This window comes from Fusarium solani (assembly GCF_023522795.1).
Source record: "Fusarium solani strain SB1 chromosome Unknown bctg00000003_1, whole genome shotgun sequence".
In the NCBI taxonomy this organism is placed as follows: domain Eukaryota; kingdom Fungi; phylum Ascomycota; class Sordariomycetes; order Hypocreales; family Nectriaceae; genus Fusarium; species Fusarium solani.
The window spans coordinates 3488107-3503993 of record NW_027072154.1 but is presented as its reverse complement, the minus strand read 5'-3'; the positions used below and the strand labels follow the sequence as shown (position 1 = coordinate 3503993).

At 54.8% G+C, this 15887-nt stretch overlaps 7 protein-coding genes across 7 annotated transcripts; 2 read left to right on the top strand and 5 right to left on the bottom strand.

Moving 5' to 3' along the window:
* Window positions 1–507: 507 nt before the first annotated feature.
* Window positions 508–4205, bottom strand: MRS44_006662 (uncharacterized protein; the record flags this gene model as incomplete). Its single annotated transcript, XM_046280493.2, has 6 exons — window positions 508–569; window positions 621–1026; window positions 1077–2374; window positions 2426–3406; window positions 3459–3725; window positions 3782–4205. The coding sequence occupies 6 exons, from the start codon at window positions 4203–4205 to the stop codon at window positions 508–510; spliced, it is 3438 nt and encodes a 1145-aa protein (XP_046139725.2).
* Window positions 4206–6447: 2242 nt separating this feature from the next.
* MRS44_006661 (uncharacterized protein) lies at window positions 6448–7917 on the bottom strand (the record flags this gene model as incomplete). Its single annotated transcript, XM_046280494.2, has 1 exon — window positions 6448–7917. One exon carries the CDS (start codon window positions 7915–7917, stop codon window positions 6448–6450), a length of 1470 nt encoding a protein of 489 aa, XP_046139726.1.
* Window positions 7918–8811: 894 nt separating this feature from the next.
* Window positions 8812–9681, top strand: MRS44_006660 (uncharacterized protein; the record flags this gene model as incomplete). Its single annotated transcript, XM_046274557.2, has 3 exons — window positions 8812–9287; window positions 9337–9479; window positions 9548–9681. 3 exons carry the CDS (start codon window positions 8812–8814, stop codon window positions 9679–9681), a joined length of 753 nt encoding a protein of 250 aa, XP_046139727.1.
* A 293-nt stretch (window positions 9682–9974) lies between these two features.
* MRS44_006659 (uncharacterized protein) lies at window positions 9975–11491 on the bottom strand (the record flags this gene model as incomplete). The annotated part of the gene is made up of 2 exons (XM_046278114.2): window positions 9975–11067; window positions 11118–11491. The coding sequence occupies 2 exons, from the start codon at window positions 11489–11491 to the stop codon at window positions 9975–9977; spliced, it is 1467 nt and encodes a 488-aa protein (XP_046139728.2).
* Window positions 11492–12474: 983 nt separating this feature from the next.
* Window positions 12475–12938, top strand: MRS44_006658 (uncharacterized protein; the record flags this gene model as incomplete). The annotated part of the gene is made up of 2 exons (XM_065621846.1): window positions 12475–12785; window positions 12842–12938. 2 exons carry the CDS (start codon window positions 12475–12477, stop codon window positions 12936–12938), a joined length of 408 nt encoding a protein of 135 aa, XP_065477918.1.
* A 20-nt stretch (window positions 12939–12958) lies between these two features.
* Window positions 12959–14352, bottom strand: MRS44_006657 (uncharacterized protein; the record flags this gene model as incomplete). Its single annotated transcript, XM_065621845.1, has 4 exons — window positions 12959–13802; window positions 13844–13851; window positions 13901–14145; window positions 14202–14352. 4 exons carry the CDS (start codon window positions 14350–14352, stop codon window positions 12959–12961), a joined length of 1248 nt encoding a protein of 415 aa, XP_065477917.1.
* A 222-nt stretch (window positions 14353–14574) lies between these two features.
* On the bottom strand, window positions 14575–15817 carry MRS44_006656 (uncharacterized protein; the record flags this gene model as incomplete). The annotated part of the gene is made up of 4 exons (XM_046271997.2): window positions 14575–15398; window positions 15453–15550; window positions 15601–15738; window positions 15792–15817. 4 exons carry the CDS (start codon window positions 15815–15817, stop codon window positions 14575–14577), a joined length of 1086 nt encoding a protein of 361 aa, XP_046139731.1.
* Window positions 15818–15887: the final 70 nt, after the last annotated feature.

Here is a 15887-nt window from a genome sequence, read left to right as displayed (position 1 = left end):
GGCCCTGAAAGGTCCGACCTTTGGTCTGAACCGTAGTTACGCTTGACCACGTATCACATTACTGGTTATCGAGACTACCCACACGCAGCATGACAAACACTATTGTGATCTATAAAAACAAGAGTATACCATACTACTACTAGCTACCCTTCGGCTTGTTTCCAAGAGCCTCGTTACTTCTCGCTTCTATTAAGCAGACACGCTGTTTCTCCCATTGCTGTCCGCTGTCTGCCACTCTGGCCCCTGACATGGCTTCAACCACGACTTGACCATCCTGTTTTTTTCTCCAACCTCTTTCCGTGACAACAAATCGCCTACAACCAAACAGCAAACAATAGAAGCGCCTTGAGACGCTCCCCCCGAGCTCGCTGCACCGACATCACCTGCCCGCGGTGTCCGGTCCATCCAACCATCACGCCTGGGTATCCGATAGGCAAGACAATTCCTCACCGCGGCGCCATCATGTCAACAAAGAATTGCAAAATCGTCAATCTCGTGTGCAGTCGTTTAATCAAAGTCGGCAGTGTAAGAGAAGCCACGGAACTCCTCCTGCATAGCCTGCGACAAGACTAGATGGGTGTTAGTATTGACTTCTTCAAGAGAACTAGGGGTAAACTTACCAGACTGAACTGGGGTCAAAACAGGGGTAACACTGGTAAACTCAGAATCGAAGTTGCTGGTATCCGTTGGGTTCTTGATAGAAGGCATGAAAGGAGGCTGCACCCGCTTGTGGTAGATGTCGTCCCAGTTGATGTTGCGGAAGAAAGGCTGGCTCATCACCTCCTGTGCGTCAGTTGGGCCGCTTCCGAGTCGCTGATCCGGCTCACGGGTGAGCAGCTTCTGAAGAATCGAGACCGAGTCCCTAGGCATGTGGATCGGGTACAGAGGCTCATCAGCAAGGATAGCGTCGTAGATTTCGTCCTCATCCTCGCCTCGGAAGGGGGATTGCTGAAGAAGCATCTGGTAGATCAAAACACCAAACGCCCACCAATCGACGGAGCGTCCGTACTTCTTGTCAAGCAGAATCTAGTTCAAAGTTAGAGAAATCGCCACGTTCAGTCAGCATCAGCACATACCTCGGGAGCCATGAACTCGGGAGTACCACAGAAGGTGCTCGTTGTCGAACCATACCACATATCCTCCTTGCAAAGACCATAATCACCAATCTTGACATGGCCGTCGAGCGACAAGAGAATGTTGTCGAGCTTCAGATCACGGTAGATGACACCGTTCTCGTGGAAGTACTTGAGCGCCAAGCAAACCTCGGCAGCGTAGAATTGCGCTCGCTTGGTACCGAATTGTCCACGCTGAATGTGAAGCATCAGATCACCACCACTGACGTACTCCATGACGAAGTAGACACGGGTTTCGGTCTGGAAACAAGCGTGCAGGTTGGTAAGGAAGGGGTGTCGTCCCCTGTTGGCCACCAGGAACACTCGCTTCTCGGATCGGATGCTCTCAACTTCGTCGTTCTCAATGATAAACTCCTTCTTGAGCACCTTGATGGCGTAAAGCTTTCGAGACCTCTTGGTCTCCGCCAACATGACCTTTCCAAAGTTACCCTTACCCAGCACAGCAAGGAAGTTGAAATGATCAAGACCAATACGCTGACCGGTGCCAGGGTCGGTAGCAAGAGGGAGCTGCATTCGCTGTCCGCCAGAAACGGATCCCTGAGAGGGGGACATGGGTTCCGCCTGCGGCTTGTGCGGAGGCACCTGCGGCTGTTGTTGATAAGAGGGCTGCTGCTGTTGCGGCTGCTGTTGCGGTACTGGGGGCAACGGCTGTTGAGGAGGTGGCTGCTGAGGATACTGCTGCGGCTGCACAGGTCGTTGAGCCTGCTGAGGAGCTTGTCCACCATAGCCAGGGTTGACATTGGCATAGTCTGCAGGGTTGTACTTGCGCTGCTGTCCAGCACCAGGTTGACTTGCTTGACCATACGCATCCTCCTGTTGGTCATAGCCACCGCTGTAACGTCCGTAGTCCGACTGTTGCCGTTGAGCACCGCCGGGGGTGCCAGACATGGCTGCACTGGCAGCTGCGGTTGCCGCTGAGCTGGAGGATGTCCGATCGGGGTGTGGTCTCTGCCCTTGAGGCTGGTTATACATGAGCTTCGCTGCCTCAGTCGCCTCAGGGGACGCTGGCCCGGGTGCATAACTGGGAACACTGGAGCTCGAGTACGAAGGTGCTGCGGAGTGAGTGCTAGTCGGGCTCGTCTTTCCAGGCCGGAGAGTCTTCTCGGTGAGTGACGAAACCTTAGCCTGCCTCTGCTTTTGAGTCCTGATACCGTCCAAGATCTGGTTGGCCACGGCCATGGACATTCCGCAGAAGTCTGGAACAAGGTGAACACACTGAGCGTGGCAGGTAAGGCCACATTCTAGGCAGCATTAGTCCCGTCCGAAGTGAATGAGAAAGATTATGAACTTACCGGAACACTTTCGACAATTCTTCTTTCCAAAGGGCAAGATGTAGCCGCAGTGACAGCACCAGTTTGCAGTCATATTCGAGAAAGGCGTAAACCTGTGAGGAATACGGTGGTTGATTTTTTCCTCGTCGGGATCAGTCTCAGCATTGCTCTTGCTAATGCACTTTGTGACCACGCTGGAATAACACTTGGTATGGCAAGTGTACTTGCAGTCCTCGCACTGCATGCCGGTCGAGTACTTGAGGAAATCTCCGCAGAGAGCGCAGCGCATGATGTTGTAGAACTGGTGCTGCACAAACTTGTGGCCGTACATCTCGTGAACCTCCTCCTTGCGCTGACGGACGGCACCCTTTCGTCCAAGACCAAGGTCGACAGGGCGCCTGTCGCTCTTGTTGAAACTCATTTGAAGCTGAATCTGTCCTGTGGGCTCGAGGTTGAACCACCCTTCGATAGGTCCTGTGTTGACCTGAGGTTGAGGACCGGGTGTTCCGTATGCGCCGCCCTGCTCGTTGCCCTGCTGGGGGCCGTCGGGCGATGTAGGGGATCCTCCAAAGGAGCCCTGAGATGGGCTCATTGGGAATTGCGAAGGGGCAGAAGCGCTGCCCATCCTGTCTGCAGACACCCAACCGGAGCTGTTCATCTCGGCCTCGATCCTCTTGCGGCGCATCTCCTCAATGATGTCGGAAATTCGAACCCAAAGCATGGCAATGGGCATTGGGTGCTCACTGGGCTTGTCGTAGACGGTCAGTTCGATCTCGTTAGCCTTGTCCACCTCGATGGTGTGATATTCAGCCTCCCAGCGATCGTTTCGCGAGGCCCTGGTTCGAGCCATGACGGTGTCTTCAACCTTGACAGCGACGAAAGTCTCGGGTCCTCGCGTAAATCTTCCAGTAGGAGCGTGATCAACATCCTTGACGGCAAGAACTCGGATCGACAGACTTCCAGAGAGGGGCTTCCTGAGGTTAGGTGTGTTGATCGAGTCGTCTAGTTCATGTTAGTATGCAACAACACTAGTCGAAACAAGAGGCAAGCTCACCATCCTGGGCATCCGCAGTGTCCATGTCGATGTGCAGCTCTTCGTATCTCTTGAGCGCCTGCTTCAGCAATACTATCTTCTGCTTGCTCTCAACTTTCCTAGCAGCGGCATCGGCCTTGCTCTTCCGGTCGCCCTCCATGCCGTAGAGTTGCACCATCTTTTCAATACCCTTCAGATACTGCTCCTCGACATTGAGCTTGAACTGAATCTGCGATAGCATGAGCTGGATGCGGGGTCCCAAGTGCGGTGTGTCATATTTGATCAAATCTGTCCCGTGTTAGTTCTGCGCAGGGTAGGCAGATAAGAGCGAGGTCATCACAAACCTAGCCTAGTAAAGTTTGGTCGTGCTCTCGGGATACCAGAGCCAGGCCCTGGAGTGGCATAAGGATGGCGCGGAGGCATCAGATCAGAGTGACCGCCACCGTATTGCCCCGAGCCAGAGCCGTAGGAACCCCTCTCTCCCGCCCAGTTGCCTGAACCATCCTTGGGAGGGGGTGCTGGAGCGTCGTCGCCGGCATCATCCAAAGACATGCCTTCGACGCCCTGGCCAATACGTCGCTGCTGGATGTCTTGCAGCTTCTCCTCGAAGAACTTGAGGTTTCGGCGGCCATCGCGCATCTGAGAGTCGAGGCGGGAGCGGACTGCCTCGTTGTTGGTCTGGGCCCTCATCGCATTGGCGGCGTTGATGAGGGCCTTTTCCCTCTCGATCTTCTTGTAGATATTCTGAATTGCTTCCTCGTCGTTCATGGCGGTCGTGGGTGCGCGATGCGTTCGCGCGGGACGGGGAAAGATGAGGAAGGAAGGGGACGGAGGCGAAAGCCGTCAAGACGAGCCGGTATACACAACCTCGGCGACGCCTTGGATGCGGCGGGCGAGGGACGGTCGACAGGTTTTGCCCAGGAGGAACGGCGAGACGACGGGATCGACAGCTGACGTCTCGCGTGGTTGGGTACCGAGCACAGCAGCACAGGCGGAGAGGTACCGGGTGCGTGCGTGTGCGTGGCCTTCGGCCGGCGGGCTTCTGTCGCTTGTATGAAGCAGAAGCAGAAGCTGGCGGGTTAGGAGTAGGAAGAGTCAGGAGGAGGGAGGAGGATCAAAGGGTGGTGTGGTGGTGGGAGATGTCGTCAGTGACGAGGTCGAGGTTCGGGGGGAGGGGGTTAAACGAGGCTTTGGGCGTTTGGCGGGGTTTTTGTGTGTGTTTTGCATGCGGTAGCGATGGATAGCGGGCGGTAAGCTAGCCTTAGGTACCACTCGCGGCAGGTAGAGGTAGGTATGGATCCCCTCAGCGAGACAAGCAAGCAATGGCTCTCGAGTCCAGTCGCTTCTCCCTAACAATGATTTTCCCCTGGTGATCCTGTCAGTAGAGGACAGAGGGAGGAGAGTCTGTAGAGGGAAAAGGCGAGGCAGACAGGCAGGGGGGAAGGCGGGAAGAGAAAGCCCAATGCTCCAGAGCCAATGCCCAAACCTTCCATAAGGTACCAGACCTAGTAGGTAGCCTGTCTGCTAAGGCACTGTACTGTACCCAGCCCAGGGAGCTTAGACCGCTCTTGCGTTACCTTGGGTCGTCGATCAGGCTGGGTTGTTGGCTGGCGGGGGGAGCTTGTAGCGGCGGCGTAGCTCTTTTGGTTGATGGGTGGACGACACGACGTACGAGTATCTGCACTGTAGCAGGGTTCGTTCGGCCACAAAGGCTCTGATATGATCAGGCGGCTTTTTTTTCTGTCTGCTTGTCTCTCTCCTCTTTCTCAAGGAGGTGTTTCAGCCGATATATGCCGCAGCCTTCTCTTCTCGTCTTGGTGATGTTTCCTCTCTTCATTGTCTGGCACGGACTGCTACTTGTAAGACCGTCTTTGAGACGCTGGTGCTGCGGATCAGAGGTGAATAGCAACGTAGCAGACGGATGTTAAATGTGTCGCCACAAAGGGAGGCTTTGCCTGGTCAGATGGCACAGCCGCCATGCTTACGCGCGCAAAGAATTGGATTCCATATAGTGCACATTAGGACTAATGAGGTGCGCCTTGGGGTTTGTCCACCAGGACAATGACCATGTTTGTTGTGCTGTTCAAAACTGGGCTCTGACGATGACCTGCCCGTAGGTCCTACTTGAAACAGAAGTTCCAAGGCATGGGATTCATGAGGCACATGGTGCATCTGCAGAGCCTTGGTCATGAAACAAGCTTTCGAAACGAAGTCTGTTATACATATGGGCATGTTTTGCATGATATCTTCAGCACAGTTTAACCCGTACGCAACCGTTAAACAGAATTACCGTAGACGTATCGAACATGTCACTTATGATTCCATCTCAATTCTTACTTTTTTCCCCATGCGCCGCGCGGTGGATTATTACCCGCCGCATGGCGGCGCATCAGGCATAAAAAGTTATAAAATGTGACACATATACAAATGTGAGTTTCGAGTCCTACAAAGTCCTAGAATCAGGCCAACCGGTTCTTCCCCCTCACCTCACGCAGCAGCACAGCAGACCACAACACGCCCAACACCGCCTGTCGCAGATCTGACCTGACCGCTGCTTGCGCGCAGGCCCTTATCAGTTGGGTGCAATCAATCTCAGACCTCGACACGACCCAGCTTCATTTCTGCGCGGGCGAATCAGAGCTCCAAGACGATCAGCTCTTCATCCAAGCTCATATTAGATCCCTGAGTCACCCTGGTGAAGTTAGATGACAGGGACCGTTCCTCTGCGGGAAGACCTGTCAAAGGAAGCAAAGGGTCCTTGGAAGGATGGTCCTCCTTCTGGCCTTTCAGCCCTACCAGGTGAGCATCCGCTAGCCGCGTGTGTCATGGGATATGCCGCTGCCCGATTGGCGGGGCATGCGGCGTTCAAAGCATCGTGACTCTTTTGTCCATGTGTCTAAGTGAATGCTTTCTTTTAGGTGTCAAGCAAATAGTCTACAGCTTCTGCATTAAAAATATTGTACACTATGTTCAGTTTTTTTACATCCAAGTTGGGTTTTTCATAGACTCATCATCTCACAAGCATCATGAAGCTTGCTGTCAAAAACGCTCCCGCCAACGCTCCCTCGAGCGCCAACAGCGAGGCGTCTCTCATGCGCAGGTCTATTCGCCGCTCGCTGCACAGGTCCTCTGCCTTTTCTCTCCACCACTCGGGGTCCTTCAGCTCCTCCAGCATCTCTTCCCATGTCTTTGGTGGTGCTGTGGGCTTTTCTATTGGTGTTGCCACCGCTGGTTTAACGGGCTCTGTAGTCTGTGTCGTCTTGGTTGACATGAAGCCTTCGGCGGCCACTGCCTCCGCAGTAGGGTCTGTCTCAGTTGCCTTGACGGCTCCGGCCAGGGCTTCAGCCGCTGCAAGTTGATCTCGCTTCTCGATCGCGAGCTTGACCTGCTCGAGCTCGCCTCGAACCTCCTCAAGCACAGCCTTTTCCTCGGCAACCACGCCCTTGACTAACCTCCGTCTCTTCCAGGGCTCTGCCACAAACTGTAGGACGACAAAGAGCACAAAGTTCATACCCATCAGGCCCCATGTGCCCCAGGTACTTGCTCTCCGGATCCGGTCACTCCAAATCTGTTCTTCGTGATACCGCTTCAACATGCCTGCATTGAGACGCATACTCAAGCTCTGCTCATCGGCTTCGGCCTCTGTAAGTGTTTCTTGGGAGGCGACGACCTCTCCTTCAAGTACGTGGTCTGCCCGGTAAAGCTCGGTAAATCGCTCCAAGTCCCCGGGAGACCAGCTATCTTTCCGCGCTAATAATGTTGTAACTTCTCGCTGTGTGGCAGCACGACTTGCGTTGGATGTCTTGTATGCCTGGCGGGCGTTGCGGACTCGGTCGTGCGCCTCGGCCAGCTGTGTCTCTATCACGGCGTTCTGACGTTTGATGGCCTCGATGCTAGTGTAGCCGGTAATATCGTTGAGGGTCTGGGAGGCATTCATCGCCCGGTTCTGCAGGGTGTCCATTGCACGGGCAAACTTTTCCTTCAACTCGCTGAGTTGAGCATACGCCAAGTCTCGGAGGTCCTCGGCTCTTGAGCGAGTTTCTTGCGGTTGAGCGGTTTCGTTCGGCTTCTCATTTTCGGTTTTCGCTTCCACTCTCAGAGTGTGAGGCTTCTCTTCCTCCTCTGCAGGTTTCTCGAAGTTCGGGTGGCCCAGCCTCAGTTGTTCTGCCCTGGGTCCCTCGATCTGGCGCTGAGGCTTGAAGGGAATCGGTCGGGGTTTGGGTTTGAGAATGGACTGGAGTTCGGCCTCGACATCCTTATCGGTCCTCGAACCTGAGCCTGAGCCCTTTCCTGGGCCGTTGGGTGGTGTCTGGTTGGAGAAAAGCCTTGGCTGGAGGCCAATGGCTTGTATACCGCACCGCACACATATTGCCGGGTTCTGGACGAGGGATCTTGACCTGCCCGGCCTCGTCGACAGATCGAACCCCAGTCGAGCGTGACCCCAGGCGAGCCGAGCCGCAGGACGGGCAAAGGGCTGCATGACGAGCACCGTTGCAACGGTTGTAGGTGCAGCGTTGACTCGAACGAGTCCCGTGGGAGCGAATTGACTCTCGGAGGGGGCGGGCTGTCTTCGCACAAAAGGTTGAGAAAGAACCTACATGGGCCGAGCCGAAAGAAGCTACCACCACGGGCCACCACCACCCACCACAAAGCTGCTGTTACTGCTACTGGTCCAGCCGCCGCTCCGTCCCGGGCGTTTTTCTGCCGCTAACCGGAGCGAGAACCGGCCCCCACCGCGTCACCGCCTTTGCCGGTGAGGAAGCTGGAAAAACGCGGGTGCATGTGCCTTGCAGCGGGGCTCTCATCGCTCATGGAACTGTCTAGAGGCTGAGTCAGGGTCTCGAGAGCTGTCTTTCAGGGCGCCTACAGGGGGCTTGTGCGCTGAGAGTTTGGTGGGGGACGCCTAGAAAAAAAGAGGTGTGGAGGGGCAGATTTTTGATCTAATGACGACAGTTTCAACAAGGAACGGCACAATCAAGGAGCCAACCACCGTCAGGACGGTTAAAGAGCTGCTGATATGCGTTGTTTTTCTGTGTCTGTCGTGTATCGCTAGTCATGATCCTTGGGTGTTAGTCTAGATCTTCCAATCAATTGATCCAGTTTATATTGCGCTTCTCTCGGGTTGTCTGTTTCTGCGATCCTCCGTTGTCGCATTGTCTGTCCCTTCCTCATGAAAACGTGCCCCTCCCCCGCCATTTTGATTCCCTCTGTCATATCTTCTCAGCAACAAACAAAAAGTCTGTCCTTGAGATAACGTCTAAAAAGACCAACGTCGCTCGCTCATTTACTTGACACGCAAGAAACCGGTATAGACTTTGGGATAGAGCTTACCAGACACTTAATACTCCTCTTCAACCCCCTCAACACCGTCATCATGGCCTCCTCCGACACCCCAGCTCTCAAGAACAACCCCAAGTTCATCTTCTTCACAGACTTTGACGGCACCGTCACCACCGCCGACTCTAATGACTACATGACCGACAACCTAGGCTTCGGCGTTGAGCGCCGCCGTCAGCTCAACAAGGACGTCCTCTACGGTCGCATGCACTTCCGCGACAGCTTCGTCGAGATGCTCGACAGCGTTAAGACCCCCTTTGACGAGTGCATCAAGATCCTCCTCCACAACATCAAGCTGGACCCCGGGTTCAAGGAGTTTTACGACTGGGCCAAGGTCAACAACGTGCCCATTGTCATCCTGAGCGGTGGCATGCAGCCCATCATCCGGGCTCTACTGGACGTGCTTTTGGGACCTGGATGGGATATTCAGATTGTGAGCAACGATGTGAAGGCGCGAGAGGGCAAGGACCTCAACGATGAGGGTGGCTGGAGAATCGAGTTCCATGATGACAGGTAACACCCCTCCCTTTTGTCTTGGTATTTAAGATACTGACTCGTATAGTATCCACGGTCATGACAAGTCCCTCGAGATCCGAAAATACTCTTCCCTCCCTAACCGACCTACCATGTTCTACGCCGGCGATGGTGTTTCAGACCTTTCCGCTGCCAAGGAGACGGACCTGCTCTTCGCCAAGGCCGACATGGGTACGTACTGCTCATGACTGCGACAGCCACCCTTTGATTTTGAGAATACACCACTAACATGTTGATAGACCTCGTTACCTGGTGCGAGAACGAAAATGTCCCCTTTGTCACCTTCCGCGACTGGTCCAGCATCACTCAGACCGTCAAGGAAATTGTCGCTGGTGATCTGTCTGTCAAGGACGCTGCTCGAGGTCGAATCTAATTTGTCTACTTATTTTGGAAATAAGAACTGGAAAGGAAAGTGTCTATGCTTGATCAAAAGACTCATAGAATAGAACAGTAGATGCGAGCCATCTACCACGAAACGTTATAGATTTCTCATAGATTTTTGCATATAAATAACTACCGATATATCTAGATATAAACGCCCGCTTTTGATAACAACTTGATACTTTTCAACATCATACGTCTAGTCAGGCATAGCCATTCTTCCGTGTTGACTTTCCTCGTCGCATATTCGCCCATCTTTACACTCTCCCTTCCACCGCTAGCAGCTCACTCGTCCCTCTTTTCCTCAGCTGGTAGGAAGTACCAGCATAGCAGCATCACTAGAAAAAGGGAAATCACAATAGGATGAAGCACAAATGTGCCTGCGGCCTGTGCCAAAAGACCAGTGATGAAAGGCGCAACAGCACCTCCTGCGCTACCACAAGCACTGATGGTTCCAATACCACTCAGGACCTCTCGCCGGCTCATTCTTCGCATAAAGACTGCTGCTCCGCAAGGGTAGATGGGTCCCAGCAGCAGGCCGACAATGGACACGGCGACGGCGTTACCCACGATGTTGGGCACGAACCAGACGAGAATCTGGAAAGCCAGGGCACCGAGTGTGAGGCCGTAGACAAAGGGTTTCTCTCCGATGCGATGAGCAGGACCCGAAAGAAAGAATCGACCAAGAGTGATGCCCGCCCAGAATCCCGCCGTCACGTATCCCACCGATGAAGGGTCTCCATCGCGAGCGTTGATGAGGAACGAGATAACCCAGCCCGAGATGGACACTTCGGCGCCCTGGTAGGCGAAGATGAAGATGGAGCCGAGAAGCACGACCCGCAGCTTCATGGCCATGAACATGCTATTCATCATGGATTCGCCAGCTTGGGCCGTCTCCCTTGCCCTCACCGCCGGACTCATCTCCTTCTCGTAATTCCAGAAAGACCACATGGCCAGCGAAAAGGTACACACGCCAATAGCGCAGGTAAGTATATAGTAGCGCGTCCAGAGGGCGTTGGCGGCCGTGACGAGTGCGGTGGCGATGAGGGGACCGACGGTGCCTCCGATGCCATAGGTGCCATGCAGCAGACCCAGCATGAATGTACCGTTGCGTAGACCTCCGCAGAAGAGATTTCCTATGCCCACGTTCACTGAGATGCTGAACCCGACGAAGAAGAACGAACAGACAATAACGGGGAAGGGCGCTCCGCAGATGAGTGGGATGTAGGATAGAGTGACCAAGGCTTGGCCAAGGCCTAGGAGTTTGGCACGGCCGAGTTTCGCTCGTAGGGCGTCTAGGAACACGGCTGCCATGATGAAGCCGATAGCCTGGCCGACGAAGATTAGGGAGACGATACCATATCCGATGTTGTAGTACCTTGACGATTGTCAGCCACGACTGCGAATAGGGGCATACAGCCAGCTCACTTTTCCATGTATGGGATCAAAGCACCAGCAGCACTGTCACTGAGGGCATTGCCTAAGTTGGCGAGACACACGGCAAAGAGTCTGAAGCGATTCATAAAGGGTTGCCAAGCACTAGGCATCACCTCGACAGCCTCGGGACTGGAGGGCCTGCTCATCTCGAGATCATTTTCAGCTCGGGGAGTGGTGGCTCCTGACTGGGGGCCATCGCGGACGGGGATTCGATGAAGGTCAAAAGACTCCCTCTGAGGAGCTCCTGGGTACGTCCTAGGGACTGTCCTGGCTGGGGTGGTCAAGGGACGGTAGAGCTCCTCGGTCGGGGACTCGGCCGAAACGGACTGGACCGCAACAAGGCCGGTGAGCATCGAGGCATCCATTGCAAGAGGCAATCAAGCCGATTGAAGGAGTTGGCGATACAGCTATTGGCTCAAGTGGTTCAACGGAAACAAGATTGACGACAAAGGTCAGTATGGGCAGCAACTCGGCCAGCATCCGTAGATATACCCATTTCCCATGAAGCTCCCCTGAGCATCTCGTGAGTCCAGGCCACGGCAAGATCTGTAATCAAGCCCATATCAGGGTCACCTGGACAAGCCAGACTTTTCGCTCCCCGCACATGGATGGAATGACTACATCTGGCAGATCCATAACGAAGCCCCTGGCGTGCGCCGCGAAGTGAGAGCTCAGCAAGCAATGCTTCCAGAACGGAGACAGGAATCCACATCGAGGGCTCACATGAACCGGACCCATGCGAGGTTAGAATATGGGTCCTCTCACACAGCCGGACCTGTAGCGTCCGCTGCCGAATAATTTAAACGGGGTGTGTGATGTTGAGCCGCCTCCGGGCCGTGTCCTCACCGTGCTCGGTGAAGGTGATGGCGACGCCACGAGGAACTCAATTGGCCATGAGGGAAGCAGAGCTGCTGACAAAATGACCACCCTTCTGATCTGTCGTGATTCAACATTGGGTTGTGAATCTGATACGTAACGCAGCTGCGGCTCGGGGCGCGACCGAGATCACACCTCGGTGGAGAGAACATAACATGGCTTGTGGCGCCTCCGAGATAAGAGCGGATAGTAACCGAGCCTCGTCCACTCAGCTTTGAGCATACAAAAAGAAACGATAGGATACCAACATGGTTGACGATGCCGTCTGGTCGTCTGAGTCCGGTGTATCCAGATGGGGGAATTCCGCGATGGGTCTAAGCTGAGTTACAAGGATATTCTAGCGTGATTCGAGGGTATCAAGGTGTATCCTTCTATCGGGCAGTGTCTGCCCCTCCACCCCTCCAGTCTATCAAGAAAAAAATTACATTTTCTGCCGAGGGACGATAATATCAATCGCCAATTATATAACACCATGGGTCGTCCTAAGCGCAATGTCCTCGCAGCTGCCGAGGAGTCAATGACACCTCCAGACGTCCTTGGGCCCGGCCAGTCCATAGTTAGAGTTGTTAAGCCTGAGGGCAACAACCTTTACACCTGCGAGCTCCCAGACACCAAGCCCCTCATTCTGGAGCTGGCACAGCGCTTCCGCAACACCATCTGGATCAAGCGCGGCGGTTTTGTTCTGGCTGAGCGGTACGAGGAGAGCAAAGAGGATTCCCGGGCCATGGGCGAGATTGTCAACGTTGTTCGCGACGAGAAGCTCTGGCGCAAGCAGGCTTATTGGTGAGGATTGTTGAATCGCAGCGTTGACGGGGACGAGACTAATCAAGCTTGCACAGGCCAAAGGAATTTGCCAAGAATGCATACGATTTGAACGACTCCGAAGACGAATCCAACGTTGGCAAGATGCCCCCCAGCGACTCCGAAGAAGAGTGACCTGCGTCGCATATCTATCTCTATTTATTCTTTGCCTCGACATCCTCGACTTCCGGTGTCGAATCGTCGGTCCCGAAATACACCAACACGACAGTCGCAAACAGCACGCTCACGACATCAATAGAGCTGACGACGGTGCTGGGGAAGACGTTCCAAGCCCACTCTTGCGCGAGCCAGAGAGGCACCACGATGAGGGGACTGCGCGTGGCTCGCCAGAGGAGGTACGGCGACGCCCATGCGAGATAGGCATAGAATTGGTAGTGGAGGGACCTCGCAAACAGCAAGCCGATGACATTGGCCGAGAGCATCGTCGTCATGACGTACTGTGGGGTGACAGAGTTGGAGATGCGAAGCTCCTCGTGCTGAGTAAAGGGGGACTTGGCCTGGAGGAAGGACGGGATCAGAGCCGACAAAGGTCGACCAGCAGGCCGGATCCATCTGTTTGCGATAAAGACCAAGAGCACCGTAGCATGGAGGAAGAGGAGGAGCAGAGCAAGAGACTTGCTGAGGAACAGCTCCTCGCCCAACATGCGCCAGTTGACCGTCCACTCAAACTTGAACTGCCGTGACAGCTCAAACGCCCTCGCTGCGTACCCGCGCGGGTTCTTGGCCATGAAGGGCACCCCGATGGCGAACTGGACCTGGGCCATGAGCCACGCGAGACGTAGGCTGGCGCTGAAGCCCCGGCCCAGGAAGAGGATGACGCCCAAGGCTGGGAGCACCAGGAGGAGCGACATCTTGATGCCCAGGCCCCAGCTGTAGGCGAGGCTGCCAAAGGTCCAGTAGCGGCGCTGCAGGAAGTAGATGGCGAGCCAGAGGAAGAAGACGGCGAAGCAGTCGTTGAAGCACCGTAGGACAAAGATGCTGTGTAGTCGCTTGGAGAGGATCAGGAGGGGAAGATGTACGGGGGTGCCTGGTTCTAGTTAGCTGAGCTCGTTCTCAACTCTCGATCCATTGCTCACCTTGGCCTTCCAGTAGCAGAGCATGACCACCGCCAGCGTCGCCATGTACAAGACTCCAAAGATCTGTTGCGCCAGGAAAATATTCTTGCCCTCGTCCGTGATGTAGGACAGCGCCGTGTAAGTGTAGACGTGGGCAGCCGGGTAGACGAGAGGACCGGTGCCACCCTCCATCTTGGTGTAGTCTCGTTCGCCCGACACGAATTGCGACACCTGCTCCATATACGCCACCCAATCGATCTCGGTATCTGTCCAAGTCCATGTCAGCTTCGGGGTCATTGAGGTTCGACGCAGCGCAACTCACATGGGATCTTCCAGATGATCAAGCCGCAGAGGACCGCGTCGGCGAGCCATAGCGCGACGGGCACAAACTTGGAGAGGACATGTCGGCCGTTTGCGACGTCCAGGACGAAGCGGGTGGCTTGGGTGAGGATGCCAGGCGCGGGCTCTGGCATGGTGTCGGTTGTGGGCATCGCTGGCCTCTAGAGGTTGAGCTTCAACATCGCGGCCAGGGGTTGAGATGGAGCTTGGAGCTGCCCCGCAATATGCATAACCCCAGGCTCCTTGTGCTCGTGTCACCATCAATATCAACGACAATAACAGGTTCAATATCAAGTTTGAGGACAAATATGGTATTTCTAATATCCAATTACTATTACTCATTCGGGCTTTTTCAACTACAGCTTAGACTTGGCCGCCTTGCCGACCTTGTCAACCAACTGCACTACGTTCTCAGCACAACCATACGAGCCCTGGTAACCCCATCCAGAGTGTCCATAGTTATGCACGATCCAAGTCTCATCATCCAGCTTCTCCTCCTCGATCCTGACTCCGTCCTTTCGCCACGGCCGCATGCCGACGGCGTGTCGGATCACGCTCAGCCCCTTGACGCCCTTGCCGTTGGCAATCTCGGGCCGCACCTCGACGATGCGCTGCATGATGCGAGCCGCGATGTTAGGGTCTGGCTGAGACTCCCAGTTGCCAACATCGTAGGTACCGCCCAGGATGGTACCGCCACCAGCTGCTCGCTGCATCAGGTACATGACATCAGCACCGCCGTCCTCGACACCTGAAGTGATGAGCATGGGGCTGCTCTCGTTGCGCACAAGCACAATCTGTCCTCGCGCGGGCGCCATGGTCTTGTCCTCGACACCGCCCAGCTTGTAGGAGCCGAGACCCGTAGCGTTGACGATGATGTTGGGCGTCTTGCCCGTGTGGCTCAGCTTCTTGGCCTCGCTAATGTCGTTGAGGATGGCGCGCTTGAGGATGACGCCGTTCTTGATGCACTGGCCGAGGAGCCAGGGGAGGTAGATGGCCGTGTTGATGCACACCGACGTGAACTCGCAGCCCGAGTCGTAGCCGGGGACGACCTCGCTAGGGTGCTGCTCACGGAAGTCCTCAAACATGTTCTTGAACCAGGGGTCTTTCGAGAAGAGGGCGTCTGGGAAACCAGACCTCTGCGCCTTTTCAGTGTCCACGTTGCGCCTCTGAATGCGCGACTCTTCACAAGCACAATGTTAGTCGGTCTTCTACTTCGCTAAAGAAGGGGACGCACTCTGGAAATGAACACCGGCCTCAGGGACCTCCTCGACCAGCCGCTTAAACTCATACCAAGTGCGACGCTCCCATTCGCTGCTCTCTTCCGTCGCCATGCTTGAAACCTGTAAGTGAATTGTATGCTACTCGAGCCAGTGTGAACTCACGGGGAGTGGTTGGCACCAGCAAAAGGCGAGGCGTATTCAACGTCATAGTCACCGGGCATGTGTTTGGCCACGACGGTGATCTTGTTGCCCTTGTTCTTGGAGAGCAACAAGGCCGACGTCAAGCCAATGACACCGGCACTTCCCTCATGTTAGCACCCTGCCTCATGATGAGTAGGTTATCTCAGACTTACCCAACGACAACGATTGTGTTGGACATGATTGTGGTTGACAAGTTCTTTTCGCTAAATTCAAGTCGCTAACGAAGCAATTCAAGAAGGTTGAGAGTT